Genomic DNA, 21,475 nt, shown 5'->3' on the forward strand with positions numbered 1-21,475 from the left:
TTATATTGTTTGCTTTTGTGAATGTGTGTGTGAAAGAGAGGATTTGCTTTAATGGGTTTTTTCTCCCTTTTAAAAAGAAATAAACATTTCAATAAAAGTGTCCAGGATAGTATTTCTAAGTTACTCCTTTTTACAAAGAGTTAACTATAGAAGTAGTTGTTTTCCTTCCTGCTTACAAGTTTATGGATAGTCCAAGATTTACCTATGGTGCTAAAGTTAAGGCTAGACAATCTATTTTTCAGAAATGGCTTATTGGGAGTTAATTCCATATCGTTTCATAATAAAATTGAATTCTTGAAACATTGGCTTTCTGCTGGAAATACCATAACCCATAGGTGAAGCAGATGAGGTGACTAAAGTCAGTGCACTAGTGTTACAAACAAGGTTAGGTACTTTGTCTTTCTCTTACAAATAGGAATGGAAAATGAATTGCCTTTAGGATTACCACTGAAGTGACACTTGGCCTTGCTTGACAGGGCATCCAGTTTATTTATGACTTCTGTTTAGAGTACTGATGTCTAGCTGAGAAGTAGCCTTCTATTCCCCCAAGAAGTGGCTGCATCACTGAGGAACAATACTAGGATGGCACCATCCTAAGGGCTTATTTCTAATTTACTCTTCCTTCATTTTCTCTTCTCTGCCTTTGGCTAAAAGTCATATATATGTCCCTAGCCTTTGTCCATGTAGTTTTCAGACATTTAATTTAGGGGGAGGATGATTGTAGGAGGCTCACATGGGGAGAAGTGTAAAATAGGCACTGAGAAACTAATTTATGTTGTTAGCATTTCCTAACATGTTTTTTCTCTAAATTGGGTTGATATAGGCCAAACTCCGCTCACCACCTATGTTTGTAACTAAAGTTCTGTTGGAACACAACCATGCCCATTCGTTTAGGTATTGCCTTGGCTGCTTTTGCACTACAATGACAGTGCTGAGTATCTGAATATATGGCCCGCAAAGCCTCAAATACTTAGTGCTTGACTGAATAAGTTGAGCAACCTCAGTTCTAAATCAATATTAAATTATGTTTTGAAGGAAAGGTGTTTTAATGTAAGGCTGAAGTATTATTAATTTACCATGTTTGAATGACTAATTTTCAGTGTTCAGAGTGAAGGTTGTGAGTTTGCTGTGAAAAATGGTTGTTTATTCTTGACATTAAGATGAATTGAAAAGAAAGCTAATGAATATGTCCTCCAATTTTTAGGAACCAAATTTAATTAGCATGAATAATTTTGAAGATTGCAGTTTGTGTCCCACCATTCCCATTGAACATGGATTCCATAAACAATCTAAGTCTAGTAATGTTGAAGAGACTGAAATACATTGGAAACTGATTCCAATTACAGGTAAGAACAAGTGTACTGGGAATTAGGTTCGCTTGGTTTTACTTAGGGACCAGTTTCATGAAAGGTTTCATCTTTTCTAGATTCCACTCTTGAGTGCTTTGTCTTACTTGGCTCCGACATCTTCAGTGTCTTATTTTGAGCAATATAATGTTTATTGAATGTTACTGTTCTTGGGCAGCATCAGCAAGTATCTGCAAAAAGCCCTATTAAAAATAGGGATTTAAAACATGCTTATTCTCTCTATGGAGTTTAGCATGTAAATTTCCAAATGAAAATTGTTGGCAGAAATTGAGTTTCTAATAAGGTGAGGTAGATACAGAGATGCAGTGATGGTCTTTGGACAGCCAGTAAATGCTGTCTGCTCAAAGTATAAGCTTCATTATAACAAGCTGTCCTCAAAGAAGTGGTCATATTGAGGTTCATCTATTTAAAAGAAATTTGATTTCTTAGTATTGGATTATCTTGGCATAATTGGATCATTGTGGAGAATGTCCTGAAATGCAAATATTCTGGGAAGCTTAATGAACCATGAGGTAAGAATAGTTTAGCAAATGTTGAAAGATCATTTTGCAGTATCCTAATTTCTCTGTGCAAACACATATATGAGCACATATGTACATAATCTTAATATTCTAAGTTCTTATTCATCTTTGTTAGCTAAGCATTTTTTGAAATATTTCAGGGCACATCTTTTCCATTTCTAGACCTTTATTTAACCTTTAAAAGGGAAAAAAGTAGATTGATTTGTAACCTAGAAGCTACTGAGACTTGAAAGGATTCTGAGAAGAATTTCTAAAACTTTGATGAATTTCCTTGGGCTTCAGCACCATTCTCTACTTAGTACCTTACCAGAGAGGGTAAGAGGCCTAGAAATGATGGCAACTGTTTCTCATTTGGGAGCTGAAGGTGTCAGTTTCTCCCACTCAAACTTAACCTTTACAGTTAATTTCAGAACCATTTGAAGGCACAATATCTAGGTGTTGATATTCCATCATCACCTGAATAGAAAGGGAAGCAACTTCCCATTTCTGAATGAGCCTTCAGGATTATTTTAGACAAAAGAAGGACTACTTGGATTTGTTAGCATTTGGGGTTGTCTCAAAGCTGCTTAATAGGTATCACCATATCTGAAGAGAGTCTACAAATCTAATGGATGCTTTCTGTCAGGAGGGAATGCAAGAAGCCCAGAAGACCAGCTGGGGAAACATGGTGAAAAACAAACGCCAGGTGAGAAGGCTCTCTTTGCTTTTCCTCCCTCCCACTGTGCCCTTTTTCAGAATTGCTACTTGTATTTCTGGTCTTCTATCAATAGGGCATCAACTTAAGTTCTGCTAATTACAGAAAATTTGGATTATATCATATTTATATCATTACTTGATTTCTATCAAATATTCTTATATAAATAATGTGTTCAAAGAAGTGACTACATATTCATAGAGATTACAGGTGTTTTCTTCACCTACAATCAATTCTATCTGACATGATGATTTGGGAATATTTTTCTTAATCCATTTCGGTAGGATATTTTATGTGAAGCAGTCTTTAAGTTTCTCTTAAATTTATACAAATACATGGAGGTGAAGCCATTTATCTTTTAGGTACATTATTCCTAATCTTGAAATTTTTTTACCTAATTCTTCTTCTAATTGTAAAGCTAATTTCTGCAGATAATTTAAATCAGAGATTAGGGAACTTTTGGATTCCAGAAACATTTACAGGTAGTAATGATTAGCTAGTTGCAATGGGTGCAACTAAAAGAGTCTTCCTTCTGTCTGAGCTCAGTCAATTCAACATCCCTGCATGGTCATAGGCTTTGTTTTCTTAGAGTTTGGTACTGGGACTTTTTTACTTGTTTTCATTTTGTTGATCTTACTCTTTTAGAAATCTTAGCATGTTAAGCACCAAGCCTGTTTTGTCTTCCTTTCCGTTTCAATCACCGGTGACTGACATGGTGCTTAACGTGTTAAGTGGTTTTTGCGTGGGAAGGAAAGCTAAATGATTTTTTATTTTTAGTAGTTCTTTACAGTTATTCCTCTCTTTTGGAAATTAAAAAGACTTTTAGTTCAAGATTCTCTTGAAGAAAGCTATTATATTTCCTAGAAAAAGATGATCTAAATGTGTACACTTAGGTGATACCATTCAGATCAATGTGTAGAACACTTGCAGCACCTGAGGCTTGCTTTTGCATCTTCCTAGTTAGTGCTCTCCCTGCCCCTAGTAGTAACCACTAAATCTGACTTCTTTCATCATAGGTTAGTTTTACCTGTTCTTGAATTTAAGATATATGGAACCTACCTATCCTCTTGTTTTGGAGTCTTTCACTGAGTATTATGTGTGCGATTCACCCGTGTTTTGTATCTATCAGTAATTCTTTCTCTTTAGGAGCAGGAGCTATCTTTATGCTTCAAAATGCTTCATCAGCATCAGCAATCCTCTTATTTGGCATGCCATCTTCATATATTGTGATTGAAAGTACAAATATCTGAATACCACTCCCTTTTCACTTAAAAGTCAAAGTACTGCAATGCTTGAATAACAATAGAAAACATGCATTATTATGGATATTGACATGTTTCTTTTAAATAATTGAGGAAGACATTTTAAAAATAATAAAGTCAACCTACCAGTTAAAATCATATAGGGGAAATTTGTGCAAAATAAAATTAGGTAGTGATCATTTGCATTTTTTAAATGGACTTGGTTTAGAGTTTTTTTAATATGGAGAATTCCCCAGGTAGATTTAAGTTATATTTCATCTTTTAAAAATTCCCTTTATTGATAGCCCTTCAAGAATAAGTTTATAGGTCTGAACTATAGCTATAGATTTTTAGGAGCAACTATTTCATTTAAAATAATAAATGATTCAGAAATTTTTAAATTACAGGTGGTCCTCAACCCATTTGTTTTATGAGGTACAATTAAAAATCTTTTTATTTAACCAAATCAGGTATTTTGACATACATAATTGAAGAAGTACAAAAAATACTTCAAAAAGTATATCTTCCACTCCTAGCACAAACATTTTACATATGCACTAGACCCCATATTGAAACTTAAGAAGAATATTCAGTATTACTGAGTTATTTTCTGGAACTTGAATTTTCTGATTTATCAGTTTATACAGTTTTAATTCATACCATGGTATTGGATATTTTGCTCCCCTTCTCTTCCACCTACAAACCTGCTATGGTCTTCTTACCCTGCAGACTGGTACCTTTATAGCAGTTAATGGTTACAGTGGTTCATGGTAACCACTGGCGTTGATAGAGAAATGTCACAAGCTGACTGCTACTGAGGCTGTTTAAAACCTTTAGATAAGTATGAGTGTGGGAAAATAAAATCTGAATTTTGTGTAAAGAGGACATGCTGCTACACCTAGGTGAATAGGGAATTCATTGTATCTTTAAAGTACTGTAGTTTTGAAAACTAGTACCTGGACTTTCTGATTTAGAGGCACCATTCCATATACTGGAATAGCAATTTGTTATGGAATGTTGGCTAAGATTTTTTAAAAATTAGTAATTTTTTAAAGGATAAAATTGTGTAGTATCAATCTTAAAGGCAAAGATCAGAAATTTTTTATTTGTCTAAAATATAATATTAAATGGTTGTTAAAGATCTTTTCCCCTTGTTTTTAAAAAGGGACTTGGGTACCTGTTTTGAAATGTAATTTCAAAAACATTTTGTTTGAATTTAGGATTTGTGGTCAGGGAGGGAATTATGATTGTATGCGTTGAACTAGTTGTTAAGAGTCAAAAGTTAGCCGAGACCGGTTTGGCTCAGTGGATAGAGCGTCGGCCTGCGGACTGAAGGGTCCCAGGTTCGATTCCGGTCAAGGGCATGTGCCTGGGTTGCGGGCATATCCCCAGTGGGAGATGTGCAGGAGGCGGCTGATCGATGTTTCTCTCTCATCGATGTTTCTAGCTCTCTATCTCTCTCCCTTCCTCTCTGTAAAAAATCAATAAAATATATTTAAAAAAAAAAAAGAGTCAAAAGTTAAATAATTCTATTAGCATCAACTAGCTGAATGAGATCTTTATTTTAAATGGGATATTAGCTATTGTGATTTCTCTAGAAATTATTTTGAAACAAAATAAAAATACTTAAGAAAGCATTATCAAAAATGTTACTCTTTAATGCAGCTTTGAAATATGTTCTCTTCCTGTATTATTGAGCCTTTTTCCCCCTGATAAATTGAAGTTCCTAACATTGTAGGAAATCCATTAAGCAACTTCATAGGAGAGAATAATCTGGAAGCATAAAATTAATTATCCTACATCTTGAATGCATCTCTTAAGTTGGACATTATTCCCCCATCATTTTAGTTTGGCATTCTTTCAATTGTCTTACTCTCAAATTTTCATATCAAGACTATCCTAATATATAAAAAGCCAGGGGTGCTCACGACCGAAACAACTGGATGGATGACCAAACAGTCTGTATGGGGCGACCAAGGCTGGAAGGGGGGGCAGTGAGGGACGACCAAACGACCGAACAGCAGGCTGCATGGGGCAACCAGGCCGGCAGGGGGGGGCAGTGAGGGGTGACCAGGCAGGCAGGGGCAGACAGTTAGGGGTGATCAGGCAGGCAGGCAGGTGAGCAGTTAGGAGCCACTGGTCCAGGATTGTGAGAGGGATGTCCGAGGGGTCCCAGATTGGAGAGGGTGCAGGCTGGGCTGAGGGGACTGCCTCTTCCCGCCCCCACACACACCCCCCACACAAATTTTGTGCACCAGGCCTCTAGTATTACAATAGTAGACATTACTTGGCAAAGAATATAGGGGTGGAGCAATCTATTGCAGCTGACTGTCCTGATTAAAACATGTCTATTAAAGTCAGACAGAAGGTAGGGAAGCAGAAATAACTTGTATTAATGCCAAATTGGCCCATTTCACACCATTATTTGTGATTTTTATTCTATCTTCCAATGTGTAATTAGTTCTAATGACCTGACTTTTTTTTTCCCTCAAAAAATGTTTGTTTTTTCAAATGTTATTTTTTTCAATTACTCTTATAATAAAAAACTCTTCCTGTATAGGTATGAAATCACCAGAAGAACCACTGGTGTATCTGCCACCACAGGAGACCTTTCCTAACGACCCGCGGGTAGTAAGTAGACAGAGAAGTTCTGATTACCAGTTTCCATCCTCTCCATTTACAGACACACTAAAGGGCACCACTGAGGAGGACGTGTTAACAGGTCAGGTGATGACAGTGGAGGAGCAGTGTGTGCCAGCAGCAGAGCCGCCTGCAGTGAACGAAACCACAGAGAGGACAGTGTTAGGAGAATACAATCTCTTTTCTAGGAAGATAGAAGAGATTTTGAAGCAAAAGAATGTTTCATATGTCAGTAGAATTCCCACACCTATCTTTTCAACACAAGAGAAGATGAAACGACTTTCTGAGTTCATGTATTCTAAGACTTCCAAAACGGGTGTACAGGAGTTTGTAGATGGCTTGCATGAGAAACTAAATTCTATTATTATCAAAGCATCAGCCAAGGGTGGGAATTTGCCACCAGTCAGTCATAATGGTTCTGGTACTAAGATAGCATTGAATCCTTTAGGAAGAAATGTCATACCAGTTTCCTCAAGTGACTTCAGTAAACACTTTGAACCACTTTGTAGTGATACTTTGAAAGACACCAACTCTAATGAGCAGCATTCTTCTTCAACTTTGGGTTTAACTGAAGTAGAAGTGAACCAGCCACACCATGCCACGGAGCTAATGGTGACTTCTGATCATACTGTACCTGATGATACTGCTCAGGAACCAGAAGAAAAAGAAACAAAATCACCCAGTGATGTAGACATTTCTGCCCAGCCAGCTCTTTCAAATTTTATAAGCAAGTTAGAACCTGAAGTATTTAACAGTTTGGTTAAAATCATGAAAGATGTCCAGAGAAATACTGTGAAATTTTACATTCATGAAGAAGAAGAGAGCATGCTCTGTAAAGAAATAAAGGTAACTAAAAGAGAAGTTTATAGTCATGTTGTATGAACTTGTCATGTTGGGTTTGACCTCTATAAAGAATTATTTTGTTTTTTTAAATATATTTTCATAATTTAATGCAGAATGGAATGAAAGACTAAGTTCAACTAAACTGAAACCCTGTGATGTAAATATCTTAGAATTTAGATTATTGTTTAAAGACTGTTGTTACATACTGCAAATACCTTTAAATTGTTCAAAGATTTTAAATATTTCATACTTGGGTTTTTAATGACAGGGAAGGAAAGATACAGAGGGGAAAAGGAAATTGTCATTATATACCCTATGGGTTTTATCAATCAAATAAAAAAATAAAACTGTCCAGGAATAACCTAATGATAATATATTTTGGTGTTTCTTGATACCTGATTATGTCAGGTTCCCTATAGCCTTTATTGATAAAAAAAAAAAAAATACTATGATCCTGAAAGACTCCCCAGTCATGAAAGATTCTTCACTGCAAGATATGTTTTTTTTCTACTGAAGCTACAGAGTAGATGGGATTTTTGGTTTTAAAAAAACACCACCACATGTATTTATGTGTGTATAGGGTTAGACATAGGTCTATAAAATTTGTAATAATGGGTGTGTAAATTATATATCCAAACAGTTCTATGGGTTTAATATTAAGCAATTAGAATTCACTAAACTGTAGGATTTTAATTTCTTAAGGGAATGCCTTAGGTTTTAAATATGTGCTCCCAATTATGGAATTTACTTGCCATGATGAATTTCTGATTGTTTTGTAAGAGGAAGCAGAAGAAACTATAAATCAGTGGCTTATAAACCTAGAGTGGCCCAGAAACTCCATGCTGCTGCTATGTCCTGAGCCTTTGTCAATTTGGGGATCTCCTATTGATGTCAGCATGCTTCATGTGGTGTGCCCAGGAGAACAGAGCATGGAAATGAAAGAGAGTGCTCGGTGTGTCTTTAATTCCCGGTGGTTTCTTGGGAGGATGCAACCAGACTTACTAGGAATTCAATTCCTTGGTTGCATTTTGCCTTGTATGATTGAACATAGAGCTTCTCGATTTTTTCCCACTGCCAGCAACATGTGCCCAAGCACGGTATACTCTTTGGGCCATAACTGCGTGTTGGTGTGGGGCTAGATGAGAACCCTGGGCCTAGTGTACTCAGCATTACTCCACCTCCCCCCACCACAATTGAAACTGATGATAACACATAGGAAATGCTTTTAATTCATTCTGGCATGGATTAAGTCATATTTCTGTTGTTTAGGGGAGGTAAAGCTCTGATTTACAAATCTGATAGGAAATCAGATTGGAACTTTAATTCTTTTAATCAATATCCATTGGAATATTTCTGGGAAAAATGTTACAAGGAATGAAAACTGTGAATAAAAGGTTAAGTTTCCTAAAGATTTCTGGAGTCAACCTGATTTGTTATTGTACAGTAAAACCTCGATATAAAGGACTAATTAGGGTGAGGGGGTGTCTGTTAAAGCCAAAAGTCCGTTATATAATAAAGTAGGTTTTCCGAATGCGTATGTTAAGAAATTGATAAATTAGTTTACCTGTTTTTTTTAATATTTTATTTTTTACAGAGAGGAAGGGAAGAGGGATAGAGAGTTAGAAACATTGTTGAGAGAGAAACATCGATCAGCTGCCTCCTGCACACTCCCTACTGGGGATGTGCCCGCAACCAAGGTACATGCCCTTGACCGAATCGAACCTGGGACCTTTCAGTCCGCAGGCCGACGCTCTATCCACTGAGCCAAACTGGTTACGGCAAGTTTACCTGTTTTTACTTAGACACATTTGTGTAATTAAAATTAACTATATGTGAAACGTTTAATTTCACAGAAATGTTTTCTATTACAGCAATTTAAAATTTATACTGAATAGGGCTAGTAAATGCTTGCACTAGTCACCGAGAATAAACAAATGCACATTACTGGGGCATGGCGTAGCGCACGTCAGAACATCGACTGGCATGTGTTGAAACTGCTGCAGAAAGTCACGCTACGTGACAACAGATCATTTGCTGAACACTGTTTATGAGCAGTGACTTGGATTTAAATATGTATACTGTAGTTGTAGATATGTAATGTCTATGTTGGCGAAATTACCAGTGTTTTTTTCCAACATAGGCCTATTCGCTAAGTTTGTTTAAAATAACAGTGAATTAATAACAAAAAAATAACCTGTTAATTTAATTATAGGCAAATCTTGGTTAAAAGCATTTTAAAATTAACAGGGTGTTAATTTTCACATGACAATACAGACTGAAAAATTTGTCCGTTAAATCCAAAATCCATTAAATCGAGGGTTTACTGTATGCATTAAAATGAACTGTCATTTAAAGTTCTTAATGTAAAAAGACCAAAAATTATAAGCAGGCCTGATAGTAATTTATCTTTTTATTACCTGACCGTAAGCTGCTCTCAGATCTGCCCAGAAGCTTTACAGGTTAAATCAAAACCAAACTGTTTTGATCTACTTTAGTTTGGGGCTCCATAGAAACAGCCCCTTTGGGTGTGATACAAAGAGCAGTAGACTGGTTGTGAGGTAAGCTGGGTTTAGATTTATGCTAACTAGCCTGCCAACCTTGAGAATATGAATTTGCTCCTGTGTCTGTGAAATGAGGAATGTGACTTCCAGGATCCTGCAGTTTGCTTCAGAGTTCAGGATTCCTCCAGCAAGCAAAGGGAGCTCTGCCTGAACCTACTACCTTGTGTCCTTTGAAAGGTAGTAGTACCATGTCATCGGCATGGAGGGAGGTATTAGATGGGAGTCTATTTTGCTCGGAGGTGTAAACTGGGCAGGCATGACTAATTATAGTATGAATACCATTGTACGTCCTGAAGCTCCTTATAAAAGATTTTGGGAATGTTGTGAGTTAAATGAGCTACAGTGGTCAGAAAAGGGGTTTGTAACTCTGAAGGAGGGAGTATACCAATAACATGGCTGCAGATAACCAAGGGCCTGCTTTGAAAGAAAAGGAAAATGGGAGTGAGGAAATGGTTAATGATTGGACTCTGGGTTGCCCAGAATAAGTAGTGGAGCTGGGTTAAGAACCTGGGCTAATCCATTGTTTCTACTGTGTTTATTTTTATACCCCACACTGGCATTTACTTAGCTTTGATTGCATAGCATTGTAACATGTGACTGTGACCATTCAAGCTCTGAGCTTTAGATTCAGTAAGAGCAGACTTGATGATCCCTGAGGCCCTTGGATCTAGCTTAAGTTTATCAGTTTATTTTGCAGTTCTGTTAAATGGATGCTTGCAAAAGACCTTTGTAATGTTGATTTAGTTTTCTTTTCTTAACAGGAATATCTTATCAAGTTAGGCAATACAGAATGTCATCCAGAACAGTTTTTGGAAAGAAGATCAAAATTAGATAAACTATTAATTATTATTCAAAATGAAGACATTGCAGGCTTCATCCACAAGGTACATTAAGTCAAATTTATCACTTATTTTGGTTACAAAAACATCCTTATTATAGAATCTTACTGCCTTTGAAACTAAAACTGTTTATTTTTAAAATATCCTCATAAACTTTAGAGGAGATAAAACTTGAGGTTTGGATATTTAGGGCTTGAGACCTAAACAACCCTTCTGTGAATCAGCTTGTGAGATTCAAGTCTGTACCCCCCTGCAAAATTTTAAATGGCAGCACATCACAGACCTTCTATGTCACTCAAGTCTGCTGACTCTCTTTATATTGTTGTCATCTCTTCATTTGTATGTCCCAGGTAAAACCCAATTTTACCCCCTTTGCCAAACTGGCCGTTATCCCTTGGATTTGGAGGTATCCCATTTAGCCCTTTTTTTTTATTCTTTATTGATTAAGGTATTACATATATGTCCTTATGCCCTCATTGTTCCCCTACCCCCCACTGGTGCCCTCACCCCCCTAGTGTCTGTATCCATTAGTTATGCTTATATGCATGCATACCCATTTAGTCTTTTGAGCCTCTCTCAAGTCCTGCTGCCCTTTGAAGCCTTTCCTAACTGTTCAGTATGTAGGTTCTTGCTGTCATTTGAATTCTCATTGTACTCACAGGGCCAGACAAGTTAGCATTTTTAATTGTGTTTCAGATCTATTGTGCCTTTTCCTTAGAGTGTTCTCTAGTCATGGTAGGTACCCATTACATAAATCTTGGTTTATATATTTGGAAATAATGTTGGGAATATTATTTTGTGCTTGGCTTAGGTTAGTCATGGTGCATTTTGTTAAGGCTTCTCTTGTAGGTTACTTCACACTAGGGTCAGTTCATTCCCTTGTCTGTCCTTATTTCTGTTTTTATTTTGCTACTTAAATAGGTACCTGGCCTGGTGACTTTAAAGAAGCTCCCTTGTGTTAGTTTTGCTGGTGTTGATAGTCTGGATGATGTTAAAAATCATACATACAATGAATTATTTATATCTGGAGGTTTTATTGTGTCCGATGAATCCATTCTAAATCCAGAAGTTATCACAATTGGTAAGATTTATGCATTCTTTTGAGCATGTAACTTCTGTCTTGCCTAAGTTTTTCTCAATAATGACTCACATTTGTTTATGTATTATCCATTCAGCCAATCACAGATAACTAGTACATTTCCATTCATTTTCTTGAGCTTTTTACCTCAAATTCCCCATTCTTAGTCTTTACAAATAATTTCCTCTAATTTGATCTAAAGCAAGCAAGGCTCTCTACTGCACTTGGATTACTTCTGGTTTATTGTTATCAACATGTTCTTTTTTATAATGTGTAGATGTGATGTTCTTAGATCTAAAAGAGAATATAAAAATGTGTCTTTAGAGGTGAGGGAGGGAAAGAAAATACTACTTAGGAATGTAGGTGTTTCTAAACAATATCACCAGACACTTCTTTTGTAATTAAGTTTGGGTGATTGTAATTTATTGAATTTAAAATCAACTTCATTATCTCTAACAGAGAACCTTAAAAATTTTTTGACATTCCTTGAAGAACTTAGTACTCCAGAAGGAAAATGGCAATGGAAAGTCCACTGTAAATTTCAGAAAAAACTTAAGGAACTGGGAAGGTGAGATTTCAAAAAAAACTATATGATGGTTGTTGACTTAACATTTTGTGCATGTGGATGTTGACAAAATTTCTTTCTGAATTTCTGTTTTTTTAGATTATGGATGCTGTTCAGTTTTTCCTTAACCAGCCATAAGGGAATGTGATACTAAATTATTCTAGCCTATTTGCAAGTGATATTGTTTAGGTAGAAGTTTGCTGATAGTTCTAGTTATATATATAGGTAAAATTGGTTTAATCTTTGCTACTTGGGGGTTTTGAATAATAATCAAAATGGAATAATCAGTAGTCTTTATTGTTTTTACTGAAGTGTGTATGCTAACTAAATCAGGCTTTCTCCCATTTGAGGGTTACCTTAGGCTGCTAATTTAATAACAGCTCACTTAACTGAGACAAAGATTGGTCTCAACATGATATGGGGATTTGTGATCAGGACATTCACTTATGTCCTAATCACCTACATGGCCAGAAGTCACTTTTCTTTCTTTCTTTTTTTTTTTTTAAATATATTTTATTGATTTTTTTACAGAGAGAGAGGGAGAGAGATAGTTAGAAACATCGATGAGAGAGAAACATCGATCAGCTGCCCCCTGCACATCTCCTACTGGGGATGTGCCCGCAACCCAGGCACATTCCCTTGACCGGAATCGAACCTGGGACCTTTCAGTCCACAGGCCGATGCTCTATCCACTGAGCCAAACCGGTTTCGGCCAGAAGTCACTTTTCAAAGTGTGAACCTTGGAGCAACAATCACTTTGGGAGGCTACTAGAGAGTCCATACAATGTATTCACATATGTAAGGATCTGACCAACTCTGTAGTTAAGAATTCTGTTTTACATTTTGTCAACCAGCATTTCTTAAACTTAGATCACAAAATATTTCTAATATTTATTGATATTCCATGGTACACACTTAGGGAAATTTATGCTTAAATAATTTTAAAGTATTTAACTTTTGATAGTAATTCTTTTTTTTTCTTTTAATCCTCACCTGAGAATACTTAGTTTCACAGATTTTAGAGGGAGAGAAACGGGGAGGGCGGGGACGGGGGGAGAGAAACATGGATTGGTTGGCTGCCATATGTGGTCCAACCAGAGATCAAACCCACAGCCTAGGCATGTGACCTGACCAATTGAACCTGCAACCTTTTTGGTGTAGGAGACAACATGCCAACTAACTGAAGCCACCCAGCCTGGCGGTAGTAATTCACGTTTTAAAAGCTTGTTTCACCTTCAGATCTTATCTTTACATAACATAGCAGTACTGAGGCCCAAAGTTCTAACTTGTACAAAGTTAATACCATCCTGTTCCTGACAGTAGTCAGTCGTTTGTACTATTTATTGTTCATTTATTTTTTTTGTTACCCATTTATGCCTTCACTAAAGTTCTAAATTGGGGAAAATAAAAACTGTAAATTCGTTACTTAATAAGTGACTGGTTGAGATTTTAGTCTACACTGAATAGCTGGCCCTCAAGCTTTGCCTGCAGAGAAAGCCCCTGAACTTTACATGTGGTTTGCACAATTGCTGCTCTCTCCCCCTCTCCCCTAAGAAGCACCCCTTTATCAGGCAGTGGGCTAAGCAATGCAGTTGTCATTAGTTGCCTCAAGTTAGAGATTATAGTTTTAATTTGAAGCAGAAACTTCCACAGTAAATTTTAGGAGATACTGAACTACTTATTTTCACAGGTTGAATGCTAAAGCTCTAAGTCTGTTGACGCTTCTGAATGTCTATCAGAAGAAACATCTGGTTGAAATTTTGTCTTACCACAATTGTGATTCACAAACACGAAATGCTCCAGAATTGGACTGCCTTATCAGACTTCAGGCGCAGAATATACAGCAACGACACATAGTCTTTTTAACAGGTAAGCAGTGGTCTTCAGCTTTCTACTAGTAATATAAGAATGTAGATGAAAGGATTTTGTGGGGCCATAGTGGGTATTGATTGCTAAGCTATGATTCTGATAAGGGTGGTGGAAAGAATTTTAGGAGGGCTGGGAGGAGGCATCATTTGTCCATGCACATTTTTAAGTATTTTACACTCAGAACATTTTCTTTTTAATTTAGAAAAGAATATCCAGATGCCCTCCAGTTATACAGATAGTGGAATAGTAGTTGCATCTGCTGAAGCTTTTATGCAAAACTTTAAAAATCTCGTGGGCTATCACAACTCAGTCACAGAAGAAAACCTTCCACTGCTTGGTGCTAATGAGACTCTTGAGTCGCAGTCAGGTAATGTTTTAGTAGTTTTCCTTTTCTTTAAGGCAGACAGAAAGAGGAATGTTTTCACTCTTTTCATATGATGAGATGCCTATTTTGAAACCACTCACACCACAGGTAAACAGCTTCAGGGAAGTGTTTCAATGAATTTATCATTTTTAGTATACACAAAATCTCATTTATTATACAGTAGTCAATACAAGCTGTTCGTTTCTGTGACCTACACACTATAAAGTAGGCATTTTCTCTTTGAGGTATTGTAAGCTTTATTGGCTGCTGTTGTCAGCGAAGGGGTTATATTTTTTAAAAGGACACCAGAAGTGGGGATTTGGCATTGGGGTACTAAATATCCCCAGATGTACAAAGTAATTTAATACAAAGTAGTAGGGATATCCATAGCTTTAGTCTTTCATGCCATTAATGGCCTCTGCTTTGGTTCCAGGTTTTATGTAAAAGATGCCTTTTTGTTTTTGATGAAAAGCAGAGATCATTTGATAGAGCTAACCAGTTTAGTAATCCAGTGAAGCTAGATGTCAGAATTTTTATTTTGTATTTGTCTTGTCAAATACTGAATTACCGTATAACTTTAGATGCTGTTTTGACATTAACCCCTTTGGAGCTGGGAGTTGGGATTTCCCAACATTAAACGTGAACACATTTCGCAGAAGCTTTTAGCATCGGATTATCTGGACATTCACACCTAGTGTGAGTGTTGTGACTAAGTGAACTTGTGGCAGAAGACCAAGATTTAAGGGATTGTGGACTTGCAGACCCTGACGCATTATATTGTGTGAGTAGTGTATAATTTTAAAATTTAAATTGTGTATTTCAATAGAGTAGGACTTTTTGTTTTTTAAATGTAGCTCTTTTAGAAAACGATGAAAAGGATGAAGAGGATATGTCTCTGGATTCAGGGGATGAAATCTCAAAAATAGAAGTGTACAGCAGTTCAGAAATATTGGCGAAAGAGACCAAAGGATCACGTGGAACAGATCTAAATAAGAATATTCAAATTGAGTTGCAATCGTCTCTTGACGTGCAAAAAAGTTTATTAGAAGATAAGACTTATCAAATTGATTCTGAAGAGAGAGCTTCGGTTGATGCAAGCTCTGAAGGACAGAACAACAATTCAGCTGAACAAGATTCATATAGCAACTTTCAGGTTTATCAAAATCAATTAAATATGTCCCATCAGTGTAGTCATTTTAATGTTCTCACTCACCAGACATTTTTGGGAACACCATATGCCCTTTCATCGAGTCAGTCTCAAGAAAGTGAAAATTACTTTTTATCTGCTTATACTGAAAGCTTGGGGGAAAAATGATTTTGCAGGCCATCTTCAAAAGAGAAATAATTACAGTTAACTTTTTTTACATAGGTTGTTAATGGACTTTTTTTCTGTTTCTTAAAAGTGAATTAACAATTTATATTTCATTCTTTAAGCAAGAGGTTTCTGTCCTTTCTCAAATGTTTTTCCCCCTCTTATTTAAATCATGATGGCCTGTTACAGTTAAAGCATATGAAAATTGAAATAAATATATATATATATTTTTAACATATATTGTACTTGAATTATCTCATGTTGGCACTTTTTAAGTTTTATGTTTGTATGTTATCTGTACTTTGGCTTCAAATTGAAGTCTTTTATATATAAAACAAGGTGTTTGCAAAAGGATAGTGAACAGCAATGGCTTTCCTCTATTGTTAGATGATACCAACTACTTTTGCTGAAATGATGTATCAACTATTGTATTTATTTTCACTTAAGCTTTTGTATAGTGTTTTTACACAGGTATAAGCCAGTGATACTAATATTTACAGGATTTTGGCTCAATACCTCAAGATTTATCTAACAATTCCGTTTCATTTTTAGATTATAAACTATGTACATAAGACTTAGGCCTTAATACCAGGCAGCATTATTTTTTATCTTCTGGCATGTTGCTAAAATTCTGGTCAACCTATTATTTTAGAGTACTTGATAATTATTTCCAGTGCTTATGTGACCCTTGACTTATCCTAATTCAATTTCAAAAAATAGGTTTATTAAAGGCACTGGACAATTTGGAACAAACCCTTTGCCTATAAATTTATAAACTGGTAGTCTTAGAAAAGAAGTATCTTTCTGAGGTGGTAAGTACTTTAATGCTAGATTAAAATAACTTTTTAAATTCACAGATAAAGTATGTGGTGGAGACAAATTTTAAACCCACAGCTATTGCCAATAACTGCCTCCCCATTACTAATGCAAACTTGTAAAAGTCATAAAAGTTGGGATCTGTTAAACCAGACTTTTCCTTTGGCACTTCAAAAGAAGACCTTTAAATGTTTTATAGAGCAAAATACATAGGCATTTAAAAAGTGTGGAACAACATTGTCTATTAACAGATTACAGACTCCAGGCTGTGTTAAGGTAAGTAGGAATGTGTTTTTATAGGACTTAATACCCAGATTGTGACAGAGCAGAAAAGTGTTTTATTGTTAAAAAATTATTATATATACATATACAGCATTTTACTACAGAATATACAAATTTTAAATAAGCATTTAAAAATAAATCTAGGCTATTTGAAAAAATACAGTTAAGCAACGAGGACATTTTATAATTTGGAAGACAAATGTGAAGGATTTTTCTATATTGAAAATGAAGAACTAAAGTTATCTTCTTGATTGGCAGCTAAAGGCATGAGATTAGTTTCCAACTCCCTTTGCTTCTGGAGAAGGCCCTGAAATCACATCGATATGTTAGTAAGGTGTGTAGCTATTACAATATTTGAAGATTATATTTTTAGTATAGAAACAAATAGGGATGACTTTATTCTTAAAGTCAATATATTTATGGGGCTGAAATTCCCCCCTTTCTGTCCGCCAAATGCTCTAGTGCAGTGATGGCGAACCTATGACACGTGAACTCTTTTGGTTGATTTTTCTTTGTTAAATGGCATTTAAATATATAAAATAAATATAAAAAAATTTCTATACGTGAGATAGCACCAGAGTTAAGTTAGGGTTTTTTCAAAATGCTGACACGCTGCTGACACGCCGAGTTCAAAAGGTTCGCCATCACTGCCTAGTGTTTATCTTGCCTGCACTAACATTAGTGCTAATACAAAACCCTGCTGAAATAATATGGGGATGAATGTGTACATCATATTCCTTCATCCTGACCTGTCTCCACAAAGTTGTGTTAGGTAAAAAATCTAAATCTGTATGAAACCAAACCTATCATTTAAAAAAACAAAACAGTTTTCTTCATAATCCTGTGTTAGTAAGGATTATTTTCTAGGTCTACAGAAAGAACTAGTAAGCAATACTTGAATCACCAATTTGCAATGCAAGAGGCATTGCTGATAAATGACTTAACATGGAAAAAGGCATTCCTAAAATGGCAGTGTATTTTCCCCAAATACAAAAGGCACACTGTGAATCAAAACAGCAGAAAAAATTTTGCGAGCCTTTTTTTTTTTTAAAGCTAACTGATGGAGAAAGATTAAAATTCACAGTAATTGGTCTGGGATAAAAAGTAGTCTGAGTAAGGTTATACATATAATTTCATATTGCATTCTATTCTTTGGGACTTGTGTCAATGTTCAATTCTAAACACTGCCAACACATCCACTTTTTAAAAGTGTGAACTGCATTTCTAAGAATCTCTTATACCATAATTGTATATTTATTTTCTGCCTTTGGTTTTAGGGCCTTATTGATTGGTCATGTCTTACAATGTATGAATTTGTTTTTCATTCAATAAAAATGTCTTAATATTTGAACTGTATCATTATTTGATGCTGGAAATTCTTAAAGCATGGCTAAGTGAAGCAAACTGAAAGTTGTTTCAATTCAAGAATAACATATATAGGGTGGGGCTAAAGTAGATTTACAGCTCTTATAGAAAATAATACAAAAATATAAACTATAAACCTACTTTTTCTCCATCCCTGTAGATAATGATTTTTAACTGGGATGCAGTCACATAAATCATGTAACCAACCTGGCATTTGGTAAAACAGTCATCCCGACACAGAAAAGTCATATCCACACTTCATAAAAGAAAAGTTCATACCTGTCTCAGTTCTGATAGTCCCTTTAGGATTGCTTGCTGTCTATCCCTGTTTTTCACCAAGTTAGGATTAAGAAGTGGGTCCCTGTCCAAGTCAAATAGCTGTCGTTCTTGGTCACAATCTAAAGCCAGATGAAAATGACAAAAAAATTTCTATGATATATATATAGCACTATGCTATAATATATTCTAAGGATTCATAATAAATTTATATCCTAGGAAAGCACCAAGCAAAATTTAATAATGGACCTCAAAAAACTTGGGCAAACCTTAAGATACTTTCTAGGATAGGAATACCAATTTTGAATTTACAATTAAAGGGGAGAATACTTACTATGTGGATTTTGATACTGAGGATCCTGGGTTAGAGGCCTAGACAATGGCGCATCTGGATCAAGGTAATAGATCTCATTGGTTCGAACATAGGGAATAAAATGAGATGGTTCAGAAATCCTGGGTGATAACTCTGTTTGATTGCCTCCTGAGATCAGATCCTCTCTTTCGTAATTACTCTTTTTCAGTGTCTGTTGAGTTCTGTTTTTCATCACAGGAACTGGTGGTGATTGACACCTGTATTTTTCAAAAAAAAAGCATAAGGACCAATGTAAATTGTATATTTCAGATTAACCATACCTAATCTTTAATTACATTTCAATTTATCCTAAATGTACTTATAACACCTTTAGAAACAGAACGGGATTAATTTGAGTTTTTAATAGTACTTGCTAAAGATATGTATACTCTCCTGGGGGTGGAGTGGGATAGGGATTAAACTACTAGATCCTGGGGGTCAACACTAGGTTATTTAATTCTAATGTTTCTCAATTCATCATAAAGTAATATACTTACATCTGACCTAAACTTGCTGTTAGAGCCACATTCTGAGACAACTCTGAACCAGCTATTTCTTACATACAGACATAAAAATTCTAAGTTATAAATCTCTCATTGGTTAATTGAATTTTTCATTATTCACACCAGTCATTTCTTCCCTCCCCCCACACAATCCAAGCAGAATGTCTTAGATTGACACTTGTTTACATACCTAAACCCAATCCAACTTAGCCTTCAAAATCTAGGTAATTTTAAATGCCAGCTACCCTTTCCCTTAAACCTCTATTCCTCACCTCAAAATCACACTTTCCTGTTTCTGTCTTCAAATACATATATACTTGACCTCACCTATATTTTGAGCAAATATGTTGTATCTCTTGTACCACATACACAGTACTAACTATGGAAATCAATCTATTCATAACATACCTTTCTTTGCTGAAATAATTAATTTTCAGAGGTTCTTCTTCCTAAAAGATGGATAAATGCAGAAAATAGTAATAGTATTTGCATATGTTTCCACAATACTTTGTGTTTATTTGTTGAAAAAAACCTAAGGATAATATTTGGATAAAAGATACTAGATGGACTTTGTAATTTTCCAGAGTCAGAACCAATCCATTATTTTCTGATTTTATAAATTATCCTCTGTCTATATGGATCATAAGTTCTGAATGGGTATTTGAATAAAGAACAGCTTTAATCTATATAAGGTTTAAGGGTAAACTTTTTCTATAAAGGACCGGATAGTGAACACTTGCCTTTCTAGGCCATGTGATCTCTGTTTCAACTACTATAAATAGCAGCTGTTGTGTGAAGCCAGCCAAAGTAATACATAAAAGAATAAGCATAGCTGTGTATCAACAATTTTATTTACAAGAGCTGGCAGCAGGATGGATTTGCCCATGGGCCATAGTTTGCCATCCCCCAGTGTAAACCAACTCCAGTTCAGACATAGAAAGAGCCTTGTGAAAACATGCATGTGGGGAACTGTGTTTTCAATCTAGAACATCAGTACATGTTCTTAAATATATTTTAAGATAGAAGAGCTTTCTTTACCTTTTTGACTAAATGCCACCTGAACTTTGGCTCTGTGTCTTGATGAGATGAATGAAGAACTGGTGAAGTGCCTCTGTTTTGAGAGAGGTTTCCAGGATTATTTCTTTCTACTAAATGTAGCAGTTCCATTTGCCTTCTTACTTTTTTTTCTTCTCTCTGCTTTTGAAGCTGTTTAGGGTACTTTTCTGATGCTGGAATATACCCTTTGAGTGGTTTATTTATATTCCATTCAGGTCTTTTAGAACATTTCTTCATATGTTTTGTTTGTTTCTCTGTTCTTGTGAACTGACTACACTGGTCATTACACCAACTGTTTTCTTTTTCTAAGTTGGCTCCTTTATTCTGACTTCTTAGTTCTTGTTTTTTCTGAGTGTTAAACTGTTCATTAAATTCTGCAGGAATCTCGGGAGATGAACAATGTATAATTTCCCTTTCCATTACTGATCCACACTGTGATTCTGCGCTGGTGAATATTGCAATATTTAAGTCATCTGAAAAAAGAGCTTAATATGATTCTTAAAATTGTGGTTAAAATATACCTAACAGGATTTACCATTTTAAAATAATAATTGTTGTATTACTGCCCTCTAAAATGTTTTTCTTAAAATTCTTAAAACACATTCTATACCCATTAAATATCTCCCCATGCCTCCCACTTCAGAGTCCCTGGCAACCACCATTCTACTTGTTTCTATGAATTTTATTACTAAGTGCCTCATGTAAGTAGTCACACAGTATTTGTCTTCTTGTGACTGGCTATTTTTCACTTAGCATAATGTCCTCAAAGTTTATCCATGTTGTAGAATGTGTCAGAATTTCTTCCCTTTTTAAGGCTCAATAATACACTGTATACCACATTTGTTTATCCACTCATTTGTCAAGGGACACATAGGTTGTTCCCATTGTTAATAACGCTGCTATGAATATGGGTGTCCAGATATCTTTTAGA

At 35.6% G+C, this 21,475-nt stretch overlaps 2 protein-coding genes across 24 annotated transcripts in view; one reads left to right on the forward strand and one right to left on the reverse strand.

Annotated features, from left to right (window-relative positions):
* The window catches only part of TASOR (transcription activation suppressor), a 62,846-nt gene extending 44,506 nt beyond the window's left edge, over positions 1 to 18,340 (forward strand). For 2 of the 12 annotated variants that reach the window (XM_036331850.1, XM_036331851.1), the window contains exons 16-24: positions 1,205 to 1,346; positions 2,514 to 2,573; positions 6,384 to 7,309; positions 10,629 to 10,751; positions 11,628 to 11,787; positions 12,244 to 12,352; positions 14,040 to 14,218; positions 14,421 to 14,585; positions 15,437 to 16,128. In XM_036331850.1, the coding sequence (XP_036187743.1) occupies positions 1,205 to 1,346; positions 2,514 to 2,573; positions 6,384 to 7,309; positions 10,629 to 10,751; positions 11,628 to 11,787; positions 12,244 to 12,352; positions 14,040 to 14,218; positions 14,421 to 14,585; positions 15,437 to 15,897 (2,325 nt within the window). In that variant the 3' untranslated portion in view covers positions 15,898 to 16,128. Of the gene's footprint in view, positions 1 to 1,204; positions 1,347 to 2,513; positions 2,574 to 6,383; positions 7,310 to 10,628; positions 10,752 to 11,627; positions 11,788 to 12,243; positions 12,353 to 14,039; positions 14,219 to 14,420; positions 14,586 to 15,163 lie in introns of all 12 variants that reach the window. The other 10 variants (XM_036331853.1, XM_036331854.1, XM_036331857.1 and 7 more) reach the window with 7 other exon arrangements.
* CCDC66 (coiled-coil domain containing 66) overlaps positions 17,163 to 21,475 on the reverse strand; it is a 75,697-nt gene continuing 71,384 nt past the window's right edge. For 6 of the 12 annotated variants that reach the window (XM_036331866.1, XM_036331871.1, XM_036331872.1 and 3 more), the window contains 5 exons: positions 20,527 to 21,029; positions 19,897 to 19,937; positions 18,968 to 19,203; positions 18,637 to 18,755; positions 17,163 to 17,299 (listed from right to left, as the gene is read on the reverse strand). In XM_036331866.1, coding sequence (XP_036187759.1) covers positions 17,207 to 17,299; positions 18,637 to 18,755; positions 18,968 to 19,203; positions 19,897 to 19,937; positions 20,527 to 21,029 — 992 coding nt within the window. In that variant the 3' untranslated portion in view covers positions 17,163 to 17,206. The remainder of the gene's footprint in view (positions 17,300 to 18,636; positions 18,756 to 18,967; positions 19,204 to 19,896; positions 19,938 to 20,526; positions 21,030 to 21,475) is intronic. The other 6 variants (XM_036331873.1, XM_036331876.1, XM_036331867.1 and 3 more) reach the window with 2 other exon arrangements.

This window comes from Myotis myotis, unplaced genomic scaffold, assembly GCF_014108235.1.
Source record: "Myotis myotis isolate mMyoMyo1 unplaced genomic scaffold, mMyoMyo1.p scaffold_m19_p_13, whole genome shotgun sequence".
NCBI lineage: Eukaryota > Metazoa > Chordata > Mammalia > Chiroptera > Vespertilionidae > Myotis > Myotis myotis.